Source organism: Hippocampus guttulatus, chromosome 14 (assembly GCF_054856545.1).
Source record: "Hippocampus guttulatus isolate MCC_2025c chromosome 14, RoL_Hgut_1.0, whole genome shotgun sequence".
Taxonomy (NCBI): domain Eukaryota; kingdom Metazoa; phylum Chordata; class Actinopteri; order Syngnathiformes; family Syngnathidae; genus Hippocampus; species Hippocampus guttulatus.
Genome location: NC_141274.1, coordinates 8,417,159 through 8,438,357, shown reverse-complemented (window position 1 = coordinate 8,438,357; position 21,199 = coordinate 8,417,159). Strand labels below are relative to the sequence as shown.

Here is a 21,199-nt window from a genome sequence, read left to right as displayed (position 1 = left end):
TCAGAGTTGGGTTGGTCAGTTGGAGGCTCAGTGAAGGAGGGGTTCGTGATTGACAGAGAGCAATATAGAAATCGGCGGGTCAGAGTCTTATCAGTGATGGGGGGTCTCCTGACCAGGCCATATTAGGAGCTCATCGCAGGGTGGTGATTAATCCTAGGTATCCTTAAGCAGCCACGGAAACACGACTCGATCCGTAAATAGACCCCGGGGGAGGAATTCTTTTGTCGTCATCCCAACAAGCAACTACTGCCGGGGAACAATGGATGTTGGGTAGAATCAAGCATCCTCAAGACTTGTCGACGCGGCGGCGCTATGAGATGATAGTGTTCCTTTTCATTTGGAGTAAAGCGGAATGGTGTCGGCGCGTCATCAAATGTATAACTGTACTGGTATTCTTTCGGCAACAATGCAGGCCACATGAAGTAACGAGGCACGTTGGCATGAAGTCCCGTGCGCCGAAGGGGTCTCGGTTACTCAGGCGGCTTGAGTGGCCTCCGTAACACGTTGGGGTGAGTTATCATCGGACCGAAGGGCCACTGCTGCAATATAAACAGCATGAGACGCTAAGTGGGGAGGTCTAAATAAAGAACGTTGCTTTGCGAGATTATCCAGGCGACAAGTGTGAGGCCGCACAGCCAAAGATCTTCAGCAGGAGACGTGCCCGAGATTCATTGAAAGGCCGTAATGATGGCAAACAACAGCGGGCCGGGCCGGTATGACCGACTCCATCTGTCATGCCAAGGTCACCAGAGAGTAGCCGTCTCGCATTCCAAAACCGGTCCCCGACAGCCCTGTTGACGTGGCATTGTGTCTTTGAGGACAAAGATAACTGTGTCAAATGCTCTCTTAAAACCTCGCACTGATTGAGGAGAGCAGCCACAGAGGCTTTGCCCGCATCAAGGATCAACAGCAAGCAGCACACGTTGGCCACACAAATGCCCGTTTCACATAAATACACTGAGAGTGACAGGTATGTACTGTTCCTCTTCGCATTTTTGTGCTCCAGTCAAAATGCCACCTCCTGAGCAAGAGCCCGCGAGAGAGAGAGAGAGCGGGCTCTCTTTCACTCATTTCTTTTGTGTCTATTTTCTTTTTTCTCGACTCAAACCTTGAGAAGCGGACATGCGTTAGTGGTTTACTTCATGTACTTGACCGTGTTTAAGAACAGGATGCGCAGCATCGTCGGCTTGGCCGTTCAATTATGCATGGCAGCGTTTTGAAACCGAAAAATGCAAACACTTGAGAATTGCTCTCTTTGAGCTCCAAACGGAAAGCAACTGTTATTTCTGACGTTCAGGAGGCATCTGTTGCCCCGAGGTGATCGTCTGCATGTGAACGTCTGGATAGATGGAGGGATGGATGTCACTCCGATCTAAACGTGTACTCGAAGTGAACGAAAGTGACTCGGTTGTGGTGAAAACTGGATTGGATGAGCATGTAAAGTAAATCGCCTAAGCGACAACGATGGCCCATTACACCCTTGTCGTATCTGTACTATGTCAGACTCTAAATCCTCGATCCATTACGGACGACGATGGTGTTTTTGTATCATTTCACAATTGCCTTGGAATGGTCTTCTGACTTTGAAATTAAAAAAATAAATAAATACCCGCAACAAAACAAAAACTCTCTCACGGTTTATCAAACCATTTTTTCAAACTTGCCCGCATCCTCGACGTGTGCTATAACAGGAATTGGGCAGACGGTCCTAAGCACCGGTGATGACAGTCCCTTCAGGGGTTAAGAGATAAAAAGAAGGTCAACAGCCGCTGACAAGCGGGCGGCCCTCTTAGCGACAGCCGGCGTCAGGTTGCCAAATGGAAGCGAGAAATTCTTTGCAGCCGCTAAAGACCGAGTGAAGATATGTCTGATCATAGGTCAAACTTCTTCTCCTTTCAGGAGACATATGGGACCTTGTTAAATGCCTCGTTTATGCCCTACCACATTTACAAATGGGGCAATGCGAGAAGCTGCGGGTGCAGCCCGCAAGAAGTGGAGGTGTTTGGCGTAGGTCAGCTGCACGATGCCCATGATGGTGCTTTTTATTTCCTCCACAGTGTTGTATTGCATTTTCACTTTTGCTGGCTTCCCTCCCAATGGTCGGACCTTTCATTGTACACCACTTGTGGTTTTGTACGGAAGGTGAGGAAGGTGTCATTTGTTGAGAAATAAGGCTTGAAAATCATACCTGTCAAATCATATGGTTTAGCCATAGTTCATACGGATTTTGTGGTGAATCTTACGTATATGGCCGTATCGCACAAATCATACGGATTCTGAAAATTTCCGTTATTTATTTATTTTTTCCCCCTAACAGGTTGTTTGCATTTGCCCAGAATGGTGCTAGTCTACTCGAATGCTTTCATTTCCGGTAACTTTCCAGTAAATCACGTGGTTCCTAGTTGAAAACAGCAGAGTATTCATTGCATACTTCGGCAAGACATTGTATTATGGAGATCTACAATAAATATCATTGAAAATTTCATGGTTTTTTTCTGTCGTTATTTTGACATATAAAATGCTTTGGTATGTTATAAGGATGTTTTGCTCTTCATAAGGATTTTTTTGGTAGTTTATACAGGTTGGTGCTCCGAAAAGTTGACAGGTATGGAAAATCACAATGCCACCGAATGGCATATGACCGACTATTATACACCCCCTAAAGATGTCTCATTCCCGAGGTGTGAAGATTATCTCCTGCTACTTCTTGTGTCAGCGTTCTTCCCTCGGGCCAAGGCACGTAATGCCGTTAATCCTTAACGCATGTTCTTCGCCTCTTTATGCGGACGTGCGAATTTCCTTTCGTTAGCTCTTAAGACACACGATTGTCTCCTCTGGGTATCGAGGACATGTTTTGTAAGAAGAGAAGACAGACGGCTCCCAGAATTTCAACCCGAGTGCATCTGGGGCCACCCTCTCCTGCCTGCGACAATCCAATCGTGAGTCAGTCTTAATTTAAAAGGACTCCAACGTGACAGCAGTGTTAATGAGAAAGAAAAAAAAATAACACTCTTAAAATATAAGAAGTCATAACGGTTGAACTTGTTGGTAAAGACACAAGCAAAAACAAACAAAAAAACAAACAAATCATTTAAATAATCATCGTATGATTATGAGGAGTAAATGTAGAAACACAAATGGATTCACTGAAATCCGCGGTCAGAGCCATTTGGAGAAAGGGGCAGACTTTAGCAGGGATTCACTGAGCAGCTGCTGGGGCTTACATGTGCCTTATTGTTGACCTTGAGGCTCTCGCAGACGGGATTTCATTAACTCTATTTTAAGACCAGGAGATTTGCGCTTCCCCTTACTCAGGCGTCGCGACACACCAAAACTGAGTGAGTGCCGTGTTTTTTTCCATTGGGGTCTTATTAAATGTAATAAAAAAAACATCCAACATTTCGACCCTTCTGAAGCAAAACCTAATGCCCGCATGATCCACAACGTAAGTTGTCATTTGTGAGGTGCAAGATGAGCAATGACCACACATGCCGAAATTGGACAAATTACATCTGACTTGCAGAGCCTATTGTGCCAACAATTACAGGGTTTTTTTTGGGGGGGGGGGGTTGCCTTGTGGCCAATTATTTTTATTTTTTCTAAACATTTCAAAACAGTAAATTGTCAAAGCCGCAAAGATGAATGGGTTATGTTGTGATGAATGGTCTAGGGCACCTCAAAATGAGGGTCCTTGTTATTAAATGCACAACTACTAGGGATAGATAGATCAGATTTCTCATTGGTTCGGATACGATCACTTCTAATCTGTTCAGCTCTATGTGCGTCCAAAGCTTGATTCATGCTGCAGCATGATTGAAAATTCACTTTGCAAGAAAAAAATGGACTTTATGAGGCTATTTTAACCATCACAGCTTTGCAGTTTTTTGTTTTTGGGGGTGGGGGGATTTCAGAATAATTATGTATTATGTACGACTTGGCCTAAAAAGACAGCTAGGAACATTAGTATCTGTTGTGAATACTGTTATTCATTTATTAAAAATTTTCATAAATTTCGATAAAAAGTGATTGTACTGTAGAGGTTTGGAGTTCTTGAGGTGGTGTTTTGGGAGATAAAGGCAACAGAGTTTTTTTTCTTTCTTTTTTTTCTTTTGGTAATATCCTCAAATCCATGAAATGTCTTCTTTCATGCCATTCATCAGCCTCTTTGGTATCGAGCGGGGGTGAGAGTGCTTGGAAGGGGGAGACCAATACAAAGGGCGGTGCAATGCTTGATGAGCTTTTATTAGACACTCCAGCTATCAGTGAATCGTGATGGTTGAGGGGATCTACTTCACACAGGAAACCAAAGATATTTCTGGAGACTCCAAACGTCACTCCTCCTCAAAGCCTTTCTGTTGCAGCTGGGAGAGTTGGGGATGGGGGTCGGGGGGGGGGGGGGGGGACAAAAGAAACAGCCTTTAGATCTTCAGGTTAATGTGCCAGTAAGCAATAAACTGAACAGTTGGTGACAATCATCTGAGGTGCTGAAATGGCAGGGCTTGTACAGGTAGTAATGCCTCCGTTTCAAAGCAGCATGGAGATTAAACGCGGCCAGCGAGAGAGAGCGCAGCGTGTGTCAAGGTCAGGTGGCATATCGGCGGCCAGGGCGCATCATGCTTCCAACCTTGGAGCCGGCGTCACGGCTCTTGGCGCGCAGCTTGTTGACCTGGGACTCCGCAACGTCAGCACGTTCTTCGGCCTCGTCCAGTTCATGCTGAAGCTTCCGGAACTTGCCCAGATGAACGTTAGCCTGTTCCTCCTGTTTTAAATGGCATCGGAGAATAGACAGTCATGGTGGTGGGGAAAGGAGAAAGTGTTTGCTTCGAATGGATTCGCACATACAGCCTCCTCAGTAGATCTCTTGTAGGCTTTAACTTTCAGTTGCAGCTTGTCGACCAAATCTTGGAGACGGGCAAGATTTTTGCGGTCTTCCTCCGTCTGTCAAGATCCGAGCAGCGTTTACCTCGGTTAGAAAGAGAGTGTGTCTGCGGTCAAGATAAGTGCCTCAAGCATCAAACCTGATAGGTGAGTTCCTTGATACGGCGTTCATATTTGCGCACTCCCTTCACAGCTTCACTGCTCCTCTTTTGTTCCATTTCCACCTCGCTCTCCAGCTCCTTAACCTAACCGAGAACAAAAAACATGCTAACATACCAAAACTAGTTTGAACACAATTTGGTTGCAATAACGTTGCGAAAAGTCAGCCAATCATTTTCAGTCATTTGCAGCTCCTCGCTCATTGCCAATAAGACATGAAGACATACACTTACCCTGGCCTCCAGTTTCTGCATTTGTTTCTTCCCTCCTTTCATTGCGATTTGTTCAGCTTCATCCAGACGGTGCTGCAGGTCTTTGATGGTCTGCTCCATGTTCTTCTTCATACGCTCCAGGTGGGCGCTCGTGTCCTGCTCTTTCTTCAGCTCCTCCGCCATCATGGCGGCATCTGTGATGGCCTTCTTGGCCTTCTCCTCCGCGTTCCTGCACTCCTGGACAGCATCTTCGACTTCTGTCTGAAGCTGGGAAGTGTCTGCCTCCAGTTTTTTCTTTTGGTTTATCAGAGCAGTGTTCTAAATAGGAGAAGGCATTTGATTTTACTGCGACAACCACTTGTGATGTCCACTTTAAGAGGTATTTTTGTAAACCCCTCTGCGCTTGGGCTATGCAATAGTAGTGGTCCCTCACCTGCGAGTGCAGTAGCTGCACCCTCTCCGTGACGTCCAGCAACTCCTGTTCAGCAAGTTTGCGACTCCTTTCGGTTTGCTCGAGAGCGGCCCTCAGTTCCTCCAGCTCAGCCTGCATGAGGCTGTTACGTCTCTCCACAATGGCAATGTTCTCTTTGAGATCGTCGTTGGCACGGACAGAGTCGTCCAGCTGAAGTTGGCAGTCCTTCATATGATGACATCAAACCATATGATTTTGAGGAACCGGTCTGTAATCCACAGGATGTTGTATCGATAGCGTCTTTTCTGTCGATTACCTTGAGATGTGCGTGAACAGATTTGAGTTGCTTCTGGGCCTCAGCCGCCTGCCTGTTGGCCTGACTGAGCTGAATCTCCATCTCGTTGAGGTCTCCCTCCATCTTCTTCTTCAAACGAAGGGCCTCGTTCCTGCTCCGACACTCGGCTTCCAGAGAACCCTGCAGGGTTTCGATGGTCCTCTGCAGGTTCCTCTTGCACTGCTCCATCTCCTCGTCCTTCTCGGCTAGCTTGCGCTCCATCTCCGCCTTGATCTGGTTGAACTCAAGCTGGGCTCTCAGAATCTTGCCCTCCTCGTGCTCCAAGGAAGCCTGCGATGGATGCCGACTTGTTGAATTATCACCACAAACCAACGAAAGTTTGGATGCTCTTGTACCTCGGCTTCCTCAAGACCGGACTGAATTTCACCCTTTTCTTGCTCCAGCTGTTTCCGAATTTTCTCCAGCTCATGAATAGCCTTTCCTCCCTCACTAAGTTGCTCAGTGAGGTCAGAGATCTCCTCTACGTTTTGGGAAATATTGACAATGAATTGGTCACGTCATCACTCAACGAAATGCCATCTGTCATCAAGTCCATCAAGTCAGTTCCCTCCGTTACCCTGTAAATTCTTGTTCTCTCGCTTGACGGTTTCTAGTTGATCAAGGCACTCTTCGTAGGAATTCTTTAACTTGAAAAGCTCAGTGCTCAAACTTCGGGTGTCTTTCTGGGAGCCCTCCAGCTCACACTGAGACTCCTCATACTTCTGTTTCCACTCGGACAGCACCTGAGAATTCAGATGTAACGCTGAAGTTCAAGAATTGCAATCGATACATACGGTTGCTAGAAAAAGTATGAACCCCATCTGGAATGACGCAGATTGCTGGATAAATGGGTTGCAAAATGTGATTTGATTTTCAAAGTTGAAGCAGGCTTTTTGTTGATGTGACCTTACACAGAAATCTAAATTGTGTACAAGCCTCGAGGGTTAACATACTTTTCATTGCCACGGTTTAAGTCTCCTCATCATAAGATATGAAATTCCACTATTTTATTGGCCTTAATTAAGCAGCATTAAACCGATAGTGGCATGATTGATCCTGACCTTGTCAAAGTTTCTTTGCTTCTTGTCCAGCGCCGCGGCAGCGGCGTTGGACCTCTCCACGTCCACCATGAGGTCTTCGATCTCATTCTGCAGTCTGTGTTTGGTCTTCTCCAGAGAGGAACATTTCGCATTCGTTGCTTCCACGGCCTCCTCGGCATCCTGCAGACGCTGCGCCAGCTTCTTCCTGCATATTCATGTTGATTGTCTTACAATCGATGTGGTGGGAAAACATTGCTGGCAGTTTTGGAGTTGCTGTGTATTTGGTGTATTGAGCTTACTTGGCCTCTTCCAGCTCCTCGGTCCTCTGGATGGCATCGGTTTCATACTTGGTCCTCCACTGAGCCACCTCCGAGTTGGCCTTGGACATGCCGCGCTGCAGTTCGGCCTTGGCCTCCTGCTCCTCCTCGTACTGCTCTCTGAGCAGGTCGCAGTCGTGGCGAGAGGACTGCACAGCGTGGGCTAAGGCGTTCTTGGCCTAAAACGAATCGACCGTTTCATTTGGGTTCCTTCCGAGACACACAGCGACATGATTGAAATGTGATCTACTCTAACCTTTATTTCTTCCTCCAGTTGTCGTTTCAGATCTTCTAGTTGCTGGTTGTAAGAATTCTTTCCTCTTGTCAGCTGGGAAATGAGAGCTTCTTTCTCCTCGAGCTGTCTGAAATACTCATCTGGAAAAGGTGGATGCATTTCTTCATTGCGTATTCAACAAGTTCCACCTTTTCCCGAGTAGCTTGACTGACCATTCTCAGCTTGAAGCTTCGCTTTCTGTGCGCTAAAGTCATTCAGGGATCTTTGATGTTCGTCACACTTATTCCTGTATTCATTCATTTGATCCTCCAAAGTTCTGTTCGTCTTCTCCAAATAAACCTGGAAGAAGAACATACAATACCGCAGGACACAATCGTTGTTTTTAGCTGTTCATTCAGTGGCCCCCCACCCCCTCCAAAAAAAGTCATCTGACAAATTTTTATGTTCTACTCGGTGTATACTATGTTCAAGATTGCAAATTCCAAATGTTCAATAAACATGCCGTTGGCTCTGTTACTGTGGAAACACGACTTGACCTTGGACTTGACAAGGTGTTCCATGTTGGAGACGACGTCGTCCAGTTCCAGCCTGAGTTCGCTCTTCTCCTTCTCCAGTTTCTGCTTGACTCTTTGCAAGTTGTCAATCTGCTCGCCCAGGTCAGCAACGCTGTCGGCTTGTTTCTTTCTCAGCGTGGCCGCGGTGGCTTCGTGCTGCAGAGTGGCCTCTTCCAGGTCCCTGCGGAGTTTCTGGAACTCGGCCTCCCTCTTCTTGTTCATCTCGATCTGGGCCGACGTTGCTCCGCCGGCCTCCTCCAGCCTCTCGCTGATCTCCTCCAGCTCCCTGGCCAAGTCCGCTCTCTGCTTTTCCACCTTGGCCCGGGCGGCTCGCTCTGCCTCCAGCTCTTCCTCCAGCTCCTCCACGCGGGCCTGCCAACAGTGAAAGATTTAGCAGTCGATTTCAATGCTTCTCTTTTTCTGTCTGTGATTTTTTTTTTACCTGCAGCTCTTTCAGCTTCTTCTGCAGCTGCATTATTATGGCTTGCTCATCTTCAATTTTCCCATTCAGCTGACTAATTTCAAAGTCTTTCCTGAAACATAAAAAGGATTATTATTAAGGCTCCTTCTTGATTACGTCAATCAGCCAAATAGATGTCTACTTTTTCAAACGGTCATCCAGTTGCTGTTTGTCATTTTCCAGGTCCATAAGAGTTTCTTGGGTCAACTTTAAGTCTCCCTCGAGCTTCCGCTTTGCTCTCTCAAGGTCCATTCGAACCTTCTTCTCTTGCTCAAGAGACCCTTCAAGCTAGACCAGGGGAATAACAAGACATTGATACCTGCAGTATCACAAATAGAAAATAACAACATTTGAAAGACATACGTCATCCACTTGCTGCTCGAGTTTTGACTTGGCCTTGGTCAGAGTGTTGACTTTGTCTTCTTCACTCTGAAGGTCATCCAGCGTTTGCTGATGAGCTTCTTGCAAGGCCTTCTTCTCCTTGGTCAGCTTGGCGATGATTTCCTCCAAAGCTGCCATTTCTTCGACCAGGTTCTTGATCTGGAATCATCGTGACAATTCATCAGGAAGTGTGGTGTTCATTCCTATTCATGAACGAGGACACAACAGGAAGCAAGCAGTCGTCACACCTTGTTTTCCGTGGCGTGTTTCTCCTTCTCCACTTTAGCCAGTGTTAACTCCAAGTCGTCAATGTCCTTCTTCAGCTCAGAGCACTCATCCTCCAGCTTCCTCTTCTTTGCTGTTAGTTCAGCATTCATCTCCTCCTCGTCCTCCAGCCGTTCAGTTAACTCTTTGGCTTTTGCTTCCATCTGGATTTTGTTTTTGATCAGCCCCTCGCATCTTTCCTCAGCGTCGCAAAGATTATCTTGCTCCTGCCAAGTGATAATTGTTCATGAGCAACAACCTTCAGGAATGCTTCCTATGCTACCTTTGCGGGACTCACTGCTTGAACTTGAAGCTGCAGGTCATTCTTCTCTTGGAGAAGAGAAACCATTTTCTCCTCCAATTCCTTTCTTCGTGCCTCAGACTTCGCGTAAGCTTCTTTCAACTTCAGGAATTCTTCCTTCATGTTGGCCATTTCCTTTTCTGCTTCCGCAGATCTCAAAAGCGGTTTGATCTTGAAATACAGCTTCATCCAGGGCCAATTTTTCACCCCCATGAACGACCGGATATTCCACTGGATCACTAAGAGGGCATCCCTGAATTGAAGCAGAGTTCATACTATGTGAAATAAAACACTCTGATATTTTCTATACATATGGTTGGATGCACATAAATTATATTTATAGTGTCTACTGTGCAAACGGTGAAGATACCTGCGCTCCACCATCTTCTGGTACTCAATACGAGACAAAAGACCGCGAGATCTGGCTTGGATGGCAGTGATGATTTTGGAGAGCCGCTCATCTCTCATTTCCTCAAGTAGGCCTAGCAGGCCGGCTTTAAAGAACACCTGTCGGTATCAGAACGGGCATTCATGTTATTTCCGCTTGACGCAGAGAAATCGTGTTTCATGATCCTTCAGAACCAGAAGGACGAGAAGCAGCACCTTCGTATGACCGAACTTGTATTGGTTGTGATCAATATCCAGTGAAGCGAGGAGCTTCTCGGCTCCCTTCCTGCTGTCAATGAACTGTCCCTCCGGGATGGCAGCGGGATTCAAAATGCGATACCTCGGGTGATCAAATGAGGTCCATTTGAGTCATAAGCATTCATCACCAATTGATTTTGCAGAAAACTAGACCACTCCATTGTGATATATATCACGAATATGAACCTCGCGGCCACAACGGTGATCTGGGTGTTCTGCCCATTCGGCCACCGTTCTGCCGCAAAAAAATATCACATCTGCATTTGGATTTTAGCCTCTGTTCTGTTCGTTGAAACACTGTAAATATGGTAGTGTCGTAAGGGTAAAATATTAGAGACCTTCACCTGCTTCTTTTCTTGATGAATCATTTTGCAGATGAAGCTCTTACTTTCCTTCCCTACACATCTCACATCCGAATTGTTGATGTAAATGCAACACCGGCAACCATAAATTCTGACCAAGCACATTTTACCAAAGATAATCCAACAGTCATCATCTGAATTAATAATCTAGACCTACCTAGATCTATTTTACAACTCATAGTTCAAGAAAAAAAATGTGAATCCATGTTTGGGTATAAAAATATAGCATGTGTATGGTGTCTTTCTACCTCTGTTTGAAATCTCCGTAGAGGATCCTGTTGGGGAAGCCCTTTCTGCAGATTCGGATGCCTTCCAGCACGCCGTTACAGCGCAGCTGGTGCATCACTAGCGGGTTTTCCATGGCTCCAGGAGTCTTGGTCTCGTTGGGGATGATGCAGCGCACAAAGTGGGGGTGAGTAGACCTCAGGTTGGTCATCAGCTTGTTCAGATTCTCCTGTTCATGTGGATGAATTTGTGATGGATTATAGCCATGAGTTGTTTTCATGGCGAACGATTATTAAGGACCAAAGTGAGACCAAAACAGAAAGAAAAAAAAATACCCTGTGAAGGGCAGAAACAGTCTGGAAAGATGAACCCTTTCTCTTCTTCTCCTTCTTCCCTTCACCAGCTTCCAGAGCTGTTCAGAGCAAATTAGAACCTGATAACAGAACGTTCTGGTTTGATCAATTCAAAAATCCACTCACTGGTACCTGAATCTGCTCCAGCGTAATTTGCAAAGAGTATCGACAATAGTTTGAGATTCGACTTCTGGTAAAGTACAACAACGGTTTCGTTCAGGGGATCCTTGTTCTTCACCAGCCAGTTGTTGATGTTGTAATCAACAGTCCCGGCGTAGTGCATCAGGGCAAAGTGGGCCTCCGGTTTCCCTTTGATGATTCTGGGCTTCTGGAAGTTGCCAGATTTTCCCAGGTGGTTGTCGTAGAGCTTGGCTTTAAAGGTGGCGTCGCTGGCTTTGGGGAACATGCACTCCTCCTCAAGGATGGACATGATGCCCATGGGCTGAGGGAGCATTACATTGGAGTTGTGTGCGTCTGATCAGTCGCAGCCGCTCCCAGAAAGTGACTCTCACCTTTTCAATCAGGTCAATGCAGGCCTGCAAGTCCATGCCAAAGTCGATGAAAGTCCATTCGATGCCCTCCTTTTTGTACTCCTCCTGCTCCAGCACAAACATGTGATGGTTGAAAAACTGTTGCAGTTTTTCATTGGTGAAGTTGATGCACAGCTGCTCGAAGGTGTTGAACTGAAACGGAAAGCGGATGGACGTGAATTTCCTCACCCGCGTCTTCATCGTGTTCATTGAACACAAACTAACTGAATGTCGTCTTGTCTCAAGCACGACCGGACAGAGCTCACATCAAAGATCTCAAATCCAGCGATATCCAGAACGCCAATGAAGTACTGCCGAGGTTGCTTGGTCTCCAATGACTGGTTGATTCTGACCACCATCCACAGAAACATCTTCTCATAAACGGCTTTGGAGAGAGCTCCGACAGCATAGTACACCTTCAAGACGGCAACGATCATCAACGATAAACAGCTTTGACTCGCACAATTTGGAGTCAAAACAAGCTCCATTCGGAAAGAAAAAGCACACAGCAGAACAAGTTGGATTTCTCCCTTTCTCACCTGGGCAACATTTTGTCCCTTGGTGACCCACTCGTTCCCCACTTTCACTCTCGGATGACAGAGACCCTTGACCAGGTCAGCAGAGTTCAGGCCCATCAGGTAAGCTGATTTGTCAGCATCTGAAGAAGAAAACGAAATGAAACCAAACTACCTTACTTGGGCAGTGAGATTAAGCCGACTTGACACAGGATGGCTCCGACCTTCGGTGCCGTCGGCCTCTGCTTGCTCCTCCCGCTGCCTCTGTTTAAACTTCATGTTGCCGTAGTGCATGATGGCGCCGGTCAACTTGTACACCGAGTTCTTTTCCTCTTGTGTGAAGCCCAACACGTCAAATGCGTTCTGTCAAAGAGAAGATTGCACAATCATTTCATGACGGGTCACTATACAATGTAAAGTCGACATCCTTGAGCTTAAAATAAATAAATAAATTCGAAAAATCGAAGCCCGACATCTGTCGCCATCAGTTCGTCTGCATCGTCTATGGAGGCCACTTGTGTTTCCCCCTGTGAGATGAAGGCGTAGTCGTAAGGATTGTTTGTGATCAGCAGCATCTCTGAATGAGAAGGAGCGCGAGGCAAGGGCACAAGTGTTAAGACGGCTGGCGACCAGGGTGCAGAAAAGAAAACCGACACACCGGTTGACCCGCTCGCAAAACTCACCCAGAATTTCTGGCTTCTTGTTGGACAGAATCTGGTAAAAGATGTGGTAATCTCGCTCGGCCTTCAGCTGGAAGGTGACTCGAGATTTTTCCAGAAGGTCTGCCGGGTCGAAAGGGAGATTGTGATGCCTTTGGCTAAATGGACATTCGCGAGAGGTGGCACCCGAGCAAAATGCGTCTGACCGAGCAGGCGTTTTCTTCTTACATGTTTCAATATCAGCAGAAGCCAACTTTCCTCGGGTGTCAAAGTGAATCCGGATGAATTTGCCCTGGCGGATTGAGTTGGGCCTCGTGAAGACCTCTCGACATCCAATCGGATATTGCGGCAATGTGTCGAAACAACCGAAAATGACAACTTACAAATCTCGAAGAGTTGTCATTCCGAATGGTTTTGGCATTTCCAAAAGCCTCCAGGGCGGGGTTAGCCTGGATGATTTGATCCTCCAAGGTCCCCTGTTGGAAAGAAATATTAGCTTTGCTGGAAAAAAGACACCTTCTATCTTTCTCTAAACAGTGGATGAAAAAGTCTACACACCCCTGTTCAAAAAAACCAAACAAACCAAAAACAAACCCCCTTGCTCATCAAGAGTGGGTCAAAATAACCACACGGCGTATAAAGAGTTGAAAGACTCCAGTGATTGCTAATTACAGGACCGCCCCCCCCCCCCCCCCCGCACTCCCACCCCTCTTGGTTGTATATGTCCCTCTGGTCAAATTATTTTCTCGGGATAACGTTATTGTTGTTCCTGAGTTTTTCGATTTGAAAAGAACCACAATTCAAAAGCAGCGTCTGATTTTCATTGCATTTTTATCCCTCATTCCTGTTGTTATTTTTGAATGATAATTTTGTCCACGTGTCGAACGCCTACAGTCGACTTCCCCGGGCTAACAAACACCGCATTGTCCGATTTACCATGTTAATCGTGTCTGTTTAGCAAACGTCGCAAACCTGCGTCGCATCATCATTGGTGTACCTTGTCTTTGGCATTGGGATCTTTCTTCACGCTTCCAGCCGCAATGCTTGCAAAATACTGGATGACGCGCTTTGTATTCACAGTCTTTCCGGCACCAGATTCTCCGCTGTAATCACAAAGTGAGTTGTCAGTCAACGCGCGACACGTCTTGGAAACTCACCGTGCACATGATTGGGAATACATGCACAACGCAACTCGTAGGAGATGAAATACAAGCTCATAGTTCTCAGTTCCGGTTGGCTACTCGTGGATTTTCAGGAGGTACTGTATTTATTCAACAAGATGTGTTCAATGTGCGAGTGTCATATCCCCGCCCCCCCCCCTTCCCCATCTGTCCATTTTCAACAGTGCTTATCCTGAAGAGGGTCATGGGGAGTTGCGGGAACCTCTCCCCGCTGACTTCGGGCGGGAGGCAGACGACACCCTAAGCTGGTCGCCAGCCAGTCACAGGGCACATGAAGAGAGAAGCGACCATTCACACCGTCACTGAGCGGGAACCGATCCCACGCTGCCCGCGCACAAGTCAGGCCAGTGTACCACTACGCCATCGGCGACCCAAATATATCTTGTTACAATGTAACAAGATATATTTTTTCCTGTGTGGATTTTCTCCGGGTGCTCCGGTTTCCTCCCACATTCCAAAAACATGCGTGGCAGGCTGATTGAACACTCTACATGAAAACCTCTCTCAGAGCGTCACTCAGAACTGAGCAATTTAGGGGCAGATGTCTCGATATCACTCCTGCATTGAGTCAAAATGGACAGAAAAATGAGTACTTACGTGATCAAAATGGACTGATTTTCACGATCTACCAAAAATAATATAAAAAAGTCATGTTGTTAGTCTTAAAATTTGGTCAAACTGTGATTTGGCTTAAGATTGATTGACAGTTGCTACCTGCCAGCATGTACTGGTAGGCGTTGTCAGAGATGGAGAAGATGTGAGGAGGAGCTTCGCTCCTCTTCTTTCCCCTGTAGGCAGCAACCACCTCTTGGTTGTAGACCGGCAGCCACTTGTAGGGATTGACCGTGACGCAGAACAGCCCCGAGTAGGTCTGTCACAAGGAGAGAAAAAAAAACACAGTGGAAATCACTTTTTTTTTTTTACGGCGAACCCTCGTTAGTCGCGGGGGTTACCTTCCCGTAAGAAGCTGCGATAGGCGAAATTTTGGAGTCATGAAAAGAAATCGAAGCTGTTGCCGTGTGCGCCTCACGCTTTCGTCTCTTTCCTCAAACCCACCTAACCCCTGATCAACATGGCCCACTTTCTGACACTCAATGCAACCCTCAAATGTAACAGCAGGGGGCACAATAACCTAAATCACGTTGTCATCTTACCATCATGTAGAAAGGTACATTGTTGAACTTCGAGTCACCACAGTTTCAGTCGGCTTTATTTCTTTTTTACAATGATACAATAGTGTGCTGCAGAATGAAACCAAAGCTCACAACCTGTTTTTCTTGCAAACGTTAATTTGGCAAGCTGTGCAGAGATGTGGTGCGCAGACTGTGGACATTGACAACGACAGTTCTTTGGCCAACTAGGAAGCAGAAAACAGTGCACTGTCAAAAGAGGGTGAAAAAAAAATGTCACCAAAAAGCTCCGCCCAGACATGAAAGGTTGAAAGGTGACCGGCGTCAGAGTGAGGGTTGACCCAAGCGCTTTCGTTTGGGAATACTTGTATCTCAACTTCCTTTGTGTCCTCATCACTTGTTTGTATTGACAATGGCAAATTGAACTCGTTTCGACTGCGGTTGTACTCACGTAGATCATCCATGCCGCATAACGCTCTTTGAGGTTAAACAGCACAGCCGGCTCATGGAGAAAAGTCAACATCGCCATGTCTTCAATCTTGTCAAATTTTGGAGGGTTCTGTTGCAGAATCTGGGAGTCTTTGACGGTCACCGTCTACGGAACATGAGTGCAGCATTGCCGTTGAACTGTCAACCAATGATTTTTTTTTTGGGTTGTTTTGAAATCGAGTTTTGAGTTTACAATCAAATGTGTCGCGAATAGTACTTGGACTATGAGCAGAATCCACTTTATTTTGAAAATCGAACTTGAATCTGTCCTCCTTGCTGCTTTTAGGCCAACAAAGAAACGTCCCGGGAACCACAAAGGCAAAACATCGACGCATGCCGGGTAATTCATGCACATTTAGCTTTTGTGAATCGCCGTCTCACCAGAATGATTCAGTCGGCATAGCCATTGATCCCATCGTGTACTTTCTGTTGGCGTTGCTGTCTCCAAGCCAGCCGGACCACTGACCTTTCCATTTTGCGTTTGCACAGTGACGCTGTCCCCATCTCGACTTGTGATGGAAGCCTTCACAAATTCTTCCACCGCATCGGGGACGAAACATTCCTTCTTTATGTCGAAGAGACGAGTGGAAGCCTCCATGCGCTCTTTGTCCGACTTCCGCAGGTACGGGGCGGCTGTGCCGTACACTGACATCTCTGCGTCCCCCATGGTCGCGCTGTAAAAATCCAGAGGATGAGGACATCCCTCCCTCCAAAAAAAACATCCTTTGCGCAGGTTTTTTTTTTTTTTTACAATGACAAATTAAATGGGTGAAAATCATGGGACAATGATCATCTTTTTTTTTTCATAGTTTGGAATCATCATTTCGAGAATGAATAGTGGAGTCAAAGCAATGAGATGTGGAGGATCATTTACCGGCGCGTTTGACTCCAAAGAGGTCTGAAGACGACGCGAGTAGAAAGAGCACTTCAGCTACGAGAGAGGAAAGAAACGAGTTATAAGGCGCCGCGTCGAAACCCTTTGGTTGTTCCATTCACGTGTAAGAGAACAATTTCTAACAAATTCCAAATGTGATCTGCTCATTCTGATGAGACACGATACTGAAAATGGAGCAGACTTACAAGATGCGGGTGAGGAGGAAGCTGCAGTGCAACCTGCAGGGATCAAATTTATAACCCCTGACAAGCCAGCCTTAATAGGCCGCCACCCCAACATCGAAACACGTACACAACATGCACACACAAACACAAACAGGCCTCCGTGACTTTCATCACTTGTGACCTGGCTCTGCGCAGCTTTCATCCTGTTTGGCCGCCCTCCCGCCCTGTTTGTCTGGAGCCCTCACGCCCAAATAATGTGACTTTTTGGGAACGGCGCCAGGAACTTTCTCCCGCATAACTCGTAGGTGAGTCATCCAAAGCGCAGACTCCCCACTATCTTTGTTTGGACCACGTTTGTCCGTCAACTCTTCTGCCAAATCATTTTTCCAAAGTGAGGCTCGGAGAGGATGGAAATGCCTGTCAAGATGCCGGCGAGAACAGACACGCCGAGTGAATATGTGGGTGTGCGTGTGTGATCAGTCATTTTCAGCTGATCGCAATCATTGGAAAATAATTGGGTGTTAAAAATGTTTGGGGGTTTTTTTGTTTTTGTTTTTAAAAATATCATATTTAAAATCTAAAAATACTGGAAATACCAAAAAAAAGGACAAAAGATACTGGAAAAAATGTGATCTCTTTTTTTTTCCAGTGGCAGGGCACATGTAAAAACACCCCCACATCCACACCATCACTGAGTGGGAACCGATCCCACGCCGCCTGCACACGGGTCAGGTGAGTTCACCACGACGCCATCAGTGACTTGTGGACAAACAAACCCCACCTGCCCCCAAAAAAGGTTTGGAGTTTTGACTCCTTTCACTAAATAACAAATTTGAAGATTGTATGATTGTTGGTAAATTGCTTGTTGTTGGCGTCATGGCGCAAGCGGTGTGGGTTCGATTGTGAAATCAGCCAATGTCATTTGATTGATGAAACAAATAGAACTCGTGGACATACTTGAAAGGAATGGATCCTGAATGATGCAGATATTGATTGCTTTGGGGAAAAAATAGTGTGTAGTTTCCATTCAAATTGAGATTTAATTCCATTGAAGACTTTTGAAGGGCCCCGCCGAAGGTGTGAGTGTGAAGCGTTGGTTGTCTGTATGCGTCCTGTGATTGGTTGGCGACCAGTCCGGGGACTCATCCACTCCAGGCCCAGAGTCAACTGGGATAGGTTCCATCTCCTCCTTGACCCTGACGAGGACAAGCTGTATCAAAAATGAGAATCTGATCTCCAAGTTGGACCCCATTTTTTCAGACCTTTCCCAGAACCTGGAGGAGAGTGATGTTTTGCACCTACCACAGGCAGCCACGTGGGGGCACTAAAGAACGCAGAGGTCTCATCTTCGACCTTGACATTGGGCACTCGCTCCAAACACAAGCTCGCTGCATTGATGATTTTATTTTGGGTTTTGAGCATTTGGACACCTTCTTCGACAGCACATCTGATTGGTATTTATAACCCCTTCATATCTTTTCTGACCACACTGTTCCGCAACATAGACACAATGCAGACACTCAGTGTGTTGTGTGTTGTGTGTTGTGTGTGCGTGTGTGTGTGTGTGTGTGTGTGTGTGTGTGTGTGTGTGTGTGTGCGTGCGTGCGTGTGTGTGCGTGTGCGTGTCTTTCAGAGACCTCACTTGGCGGTGGCATTTACACCTGATAGCAGTGGGCCAGAAATGAAGTCACTGCTCCAGTAGATGAGCTAAGCCATGCACACACAATCATGGACAGTGCAAAACAACAGCCGACTGACAGAACTGGCAGCTTTCCTCATGTCTTATGAAACGCCCGCATGACACGCCGTGACGTTCATGGCTTGTGAGGCACTACTCTGGAGATGGATATAAGAAAAAAAATGCATGAACTCTAGAAAATGAGCTGATTTCAGTTTTGACCTTCATTGAGACCTTTCAAATAAGGTCAAAGGTTTTGGGAGTTTTTTTTCCAAAGCTTTTAAGTATATTTCAATCAAAAGCTATTCAACGTGATTGCCATGGACTTTGTTATACTGTGTGTGTGTGTGTGTGTGTGTGTGTGTGTGTGTGTGTGTGTGTGTGTGTGTGTATATGTATATGTATATATATATATATATATATATACACACACACACACACACAGTATTTCTTGGATGTCCTGTGTGGTTGTCGGGTGCACTTGGAGTATATAAGGCTGTCTCTCCAGCATATGGCACGCCCAAGGCGCTCGACAAAGCCAGCCTCACATTTAGCCTTACGCGAACAGTTCCGAACGGCGGTCCGCACTTGGACCGAGTCCTTTTTTTTAAAATTCATTCCGATTCTTGGCTCAACCTTATGGAACATATTCCGCAGCAGTGCAAAGGCGGAGGCATTTTGGATTTAGCGGCAGCTGCCCGCTTTGTCAGTCAATGCGCCGGGTGGATTAGGGGAGAGATTCGAGTGATGACATAGACCGCGACCACACGTTGATCTGAAGTCCCAATTGAAATCCCCGATAAACAAAGGTTATAACCTTTTCAACCTGTGTTTTCCGGGAAAAGTCGAAATTGGTAGTCGTCAACGGTAGCTGTGGTTTGCGCCTGCCGCTTTGGCAGCGTACGCATGTTTTATCAGCAAACAACATGTCCGCGTCGGCGGGTGGCCTTCAAAGGCAAAGCCGGGAAAGCTTGGCCGTTGATGAAATGATCTTATAAGATCGGGGTAAACCTTCGAGGCCACGACTGGATTCTTTTTAGCGATGCGAGAATAATCCCCTGTCAACAATATCTGGCGTCTTTCAATCGAACTTGGAAATACGAAAATAAATAAGTACGATGGAAAAAGTCTGAAAAACAGCTCCTGTACATGAAAGTGTGATTGTAGTAAGTTATAACTTTTCTTGTGCGTGTCAGGAGCCCAAAATGGATGCCTTTGATTAGCCTTGTACTCCAGCTTTCAGAACGATTGGCGGGAAAATGGTCAAGCCTTCTCTTTTGGCATCGGAAGCCAAATGATGTCACGATGATGAATAACAGGTCCACAAAGAAGCAAAATTTGCTCTCGTAACATGTTTGGCAAAATTTACCGGGTGGGTCATCAAATGAGGAGGGGCTGTAAACCCAGGGGGCCCCACGGACCACATGTTTCATTTAGTCCTGAATCAAAATCTGAGTGGGAAATCACTTTTTGGGCTCAAATTTTTTTGGGTGGCACCGACTGGTTAGCACGTCTGTCTCACACAGGCAGAGGTCATGGGTTCGATTGGGGTTATTTTTGTGATTGTGACACCAACAGAAAATATCGGGGCGCTCGATAGCGACCCGCCAGGCTTTGCGTTCTGTCGCCCCCTGTTGGTCATTGTTGTTTATGCTCCTCCGGACGGCTCGTAGCTGGGAAAGTCAATTCCTTGCGTGTTTTGTCTTTTTACCAAGTGCTGGACGTGCAGTCACAACGAGTCACGCAATTATACAGTGAAACAGTACATGAATGACACAATAACAGCAGACAGCAAATGCTTGGTCATATACCCAGTCAGCGAAATTGGTCTGGCCCAGCTCTGGGGCAGACACGGCACGTACACTTGGCCCATATACCTCAATGAATGACGGTCCTGCAGTGGCCCACGTCTGGCATCCATGATGTGGGCCGCATTCGGCCCAGATCTGAGCCGCATTGTAAAACCATATCTGGCCCTACTCCGGCCCGACGCTGGGCCAGAAAAGGTTCCTGATATCAGCCTGAATTCAACCTCAACTCAGCCACATCTTTCATGAGTCATATTTGACCCACATTAAAAAAGAGTCTCAAAATCGACTGTTATAAAAATATGTTTAGTGTCATAATTTGTGAACCTCACATATAACTCCACATACACTGGAAAAATGTACTTTTCTTTATTTAACAGTGAACACAAGGTCCAAATTGGGATGCAGCTTACTCTTGAATGGGATTTTTCTGTCCATCAAATTGTTGCACTCTCCATGTCCTCTTTTCTTCTCATGCTCTCCTTCCTGTCACCATCCTGATCAGGAGCCAGATGTAGCCATCTTTTGATTGTGACATCAATTTCCTGGTCTGAGGCCCAAGATGTTATATGTATAGTAAGGCGTTTTTAGCTGAAAAAAACGACCATGCATAGTAAGGGATTTTTAGCCGAAAAAAACGACCATGTATAGTAAGGCGTTTTTACCCGAAAAAAAACGACCATATATAGTAAGGCATTTTTAGACGAAAGAAACGACCATGTATAGTAAGGCGTTTTTAGCTGAAAAAAACCACCATGTATACAAAGGCATTTTTAGCCGAAAAAAACGACCATGTATAGTCAGGCCTTTTTAGCCGAAAAAAACGACCATGTAAAGTAAGGCATTTTTAGACGAAAAAACCCCACCATGTATAGTAAGGCGTTTTTAGCTGAAAAAAACGACCATGTATAGTAAGGCGTTTTTAGCCGAAAAAAACGACCATGTATTGTAAGGCTTTTTAGCCGAAAAAAACGACCATGTATAGTAAGGCGTTTTTAGCCGAAAAAAATGACCATGT

The 21,199-nt window shown here is 46.1% G+C and overlaps 1 protein-coding gene and 1 long non-coding RNA gene across 6 annotated transcripts; one reads left to right on the top strand and one right to left on the bottom strand.

The window, feature by feature from the left end:
- Positions 1-2,651: 2,651 nt before the first annotated feature.
- Positions 2,652-20,737, top strand: LOC147194846 (uncharacterized). Of its 5 annotated transcripts, XR_015102932.1 has the most exons (9): positions 2,656-2,939; positions 10,824-10,966; positions 14,182-14,360; positions 15,923-15,976; positions 16,126-17,000; positions 17,088-17,153; positions 17,345-17,427; positions 17,956-18,149; positions 18,329-20,737. It is a non-coding gene; the product is annotated as an uncharacterized LOC147194846 (long non-coding RNA). The 5 variants fall into 5 exon arrangements; XR_015102929.1 differs by adding an exon at positions 13,917-14,094 and having other exon boundaries at positions 2,652-2,939; positions 16,126-17,427; XR_015102930.1 differs by having other exon boundaries at positions 2,655-2,939; positions 16,126-16,369; positions 16,446-17,427.
- On the bottom strand, positions 4,225-16,808 carry LOC147194847 (myosin-7-like). Its single transcript, XM_086130035.1, has 39 exons — positions 16,717-16,808; positions 16,511-16,567; positions 16,103-16,310; positions 15,599-15,742; positions 14,732-14,888; positions 14,615-14,642; positions 13,834-13,939; positions 13,220-13,312; positions 13,065-13,128; positions 12,861-12,959; positions 12,651-12,754; positions 12,402-12,540; positions 12,202-12,320; positions 11,929-12,078; positions 11,645-11,815; positions 11,265-11,574; positions 11,115-11,191; positions 10,803-11,008; positions 10,151-10,274; positions 9,918-10,054; positions 9,545-9,800; positions 9,231-9,473; positions 8,965-9,141; positions 8,744-8,889; positions 8,584-8,674; positions 8,124-8,513; positions 7,800-7,926; positions 7,609-7,727; positions 7,335-7,531; positions 7,057-7,240; positions 6,573-6,738; positions 6,352-6,476; positions 5,978-6,286; positions 5,683-5,886; positions 5,271-5,567; positions 5,019-5,123; positions 4,843-4,938; positions 4,625-4,759; positions 4,225-4,361 (listed from the first exon to the last, which is right to left on the bottom strand). Exons 3-39 carry the CDS (start codon positions 16,301-16,303, stop codon positions 4,332-4,334), a joined length of 5,826 nt encoding a protein of 1,941 aa, XP_085986161.1. The 5' UTR covers positions 16,304-16,310; positions 16,511-16,567; positions 16,717-16,808; the 3' UTR covers positions 4,225-4,331.
- Positions 20,738-21,199: the final 462 nt, after the last annotated feature.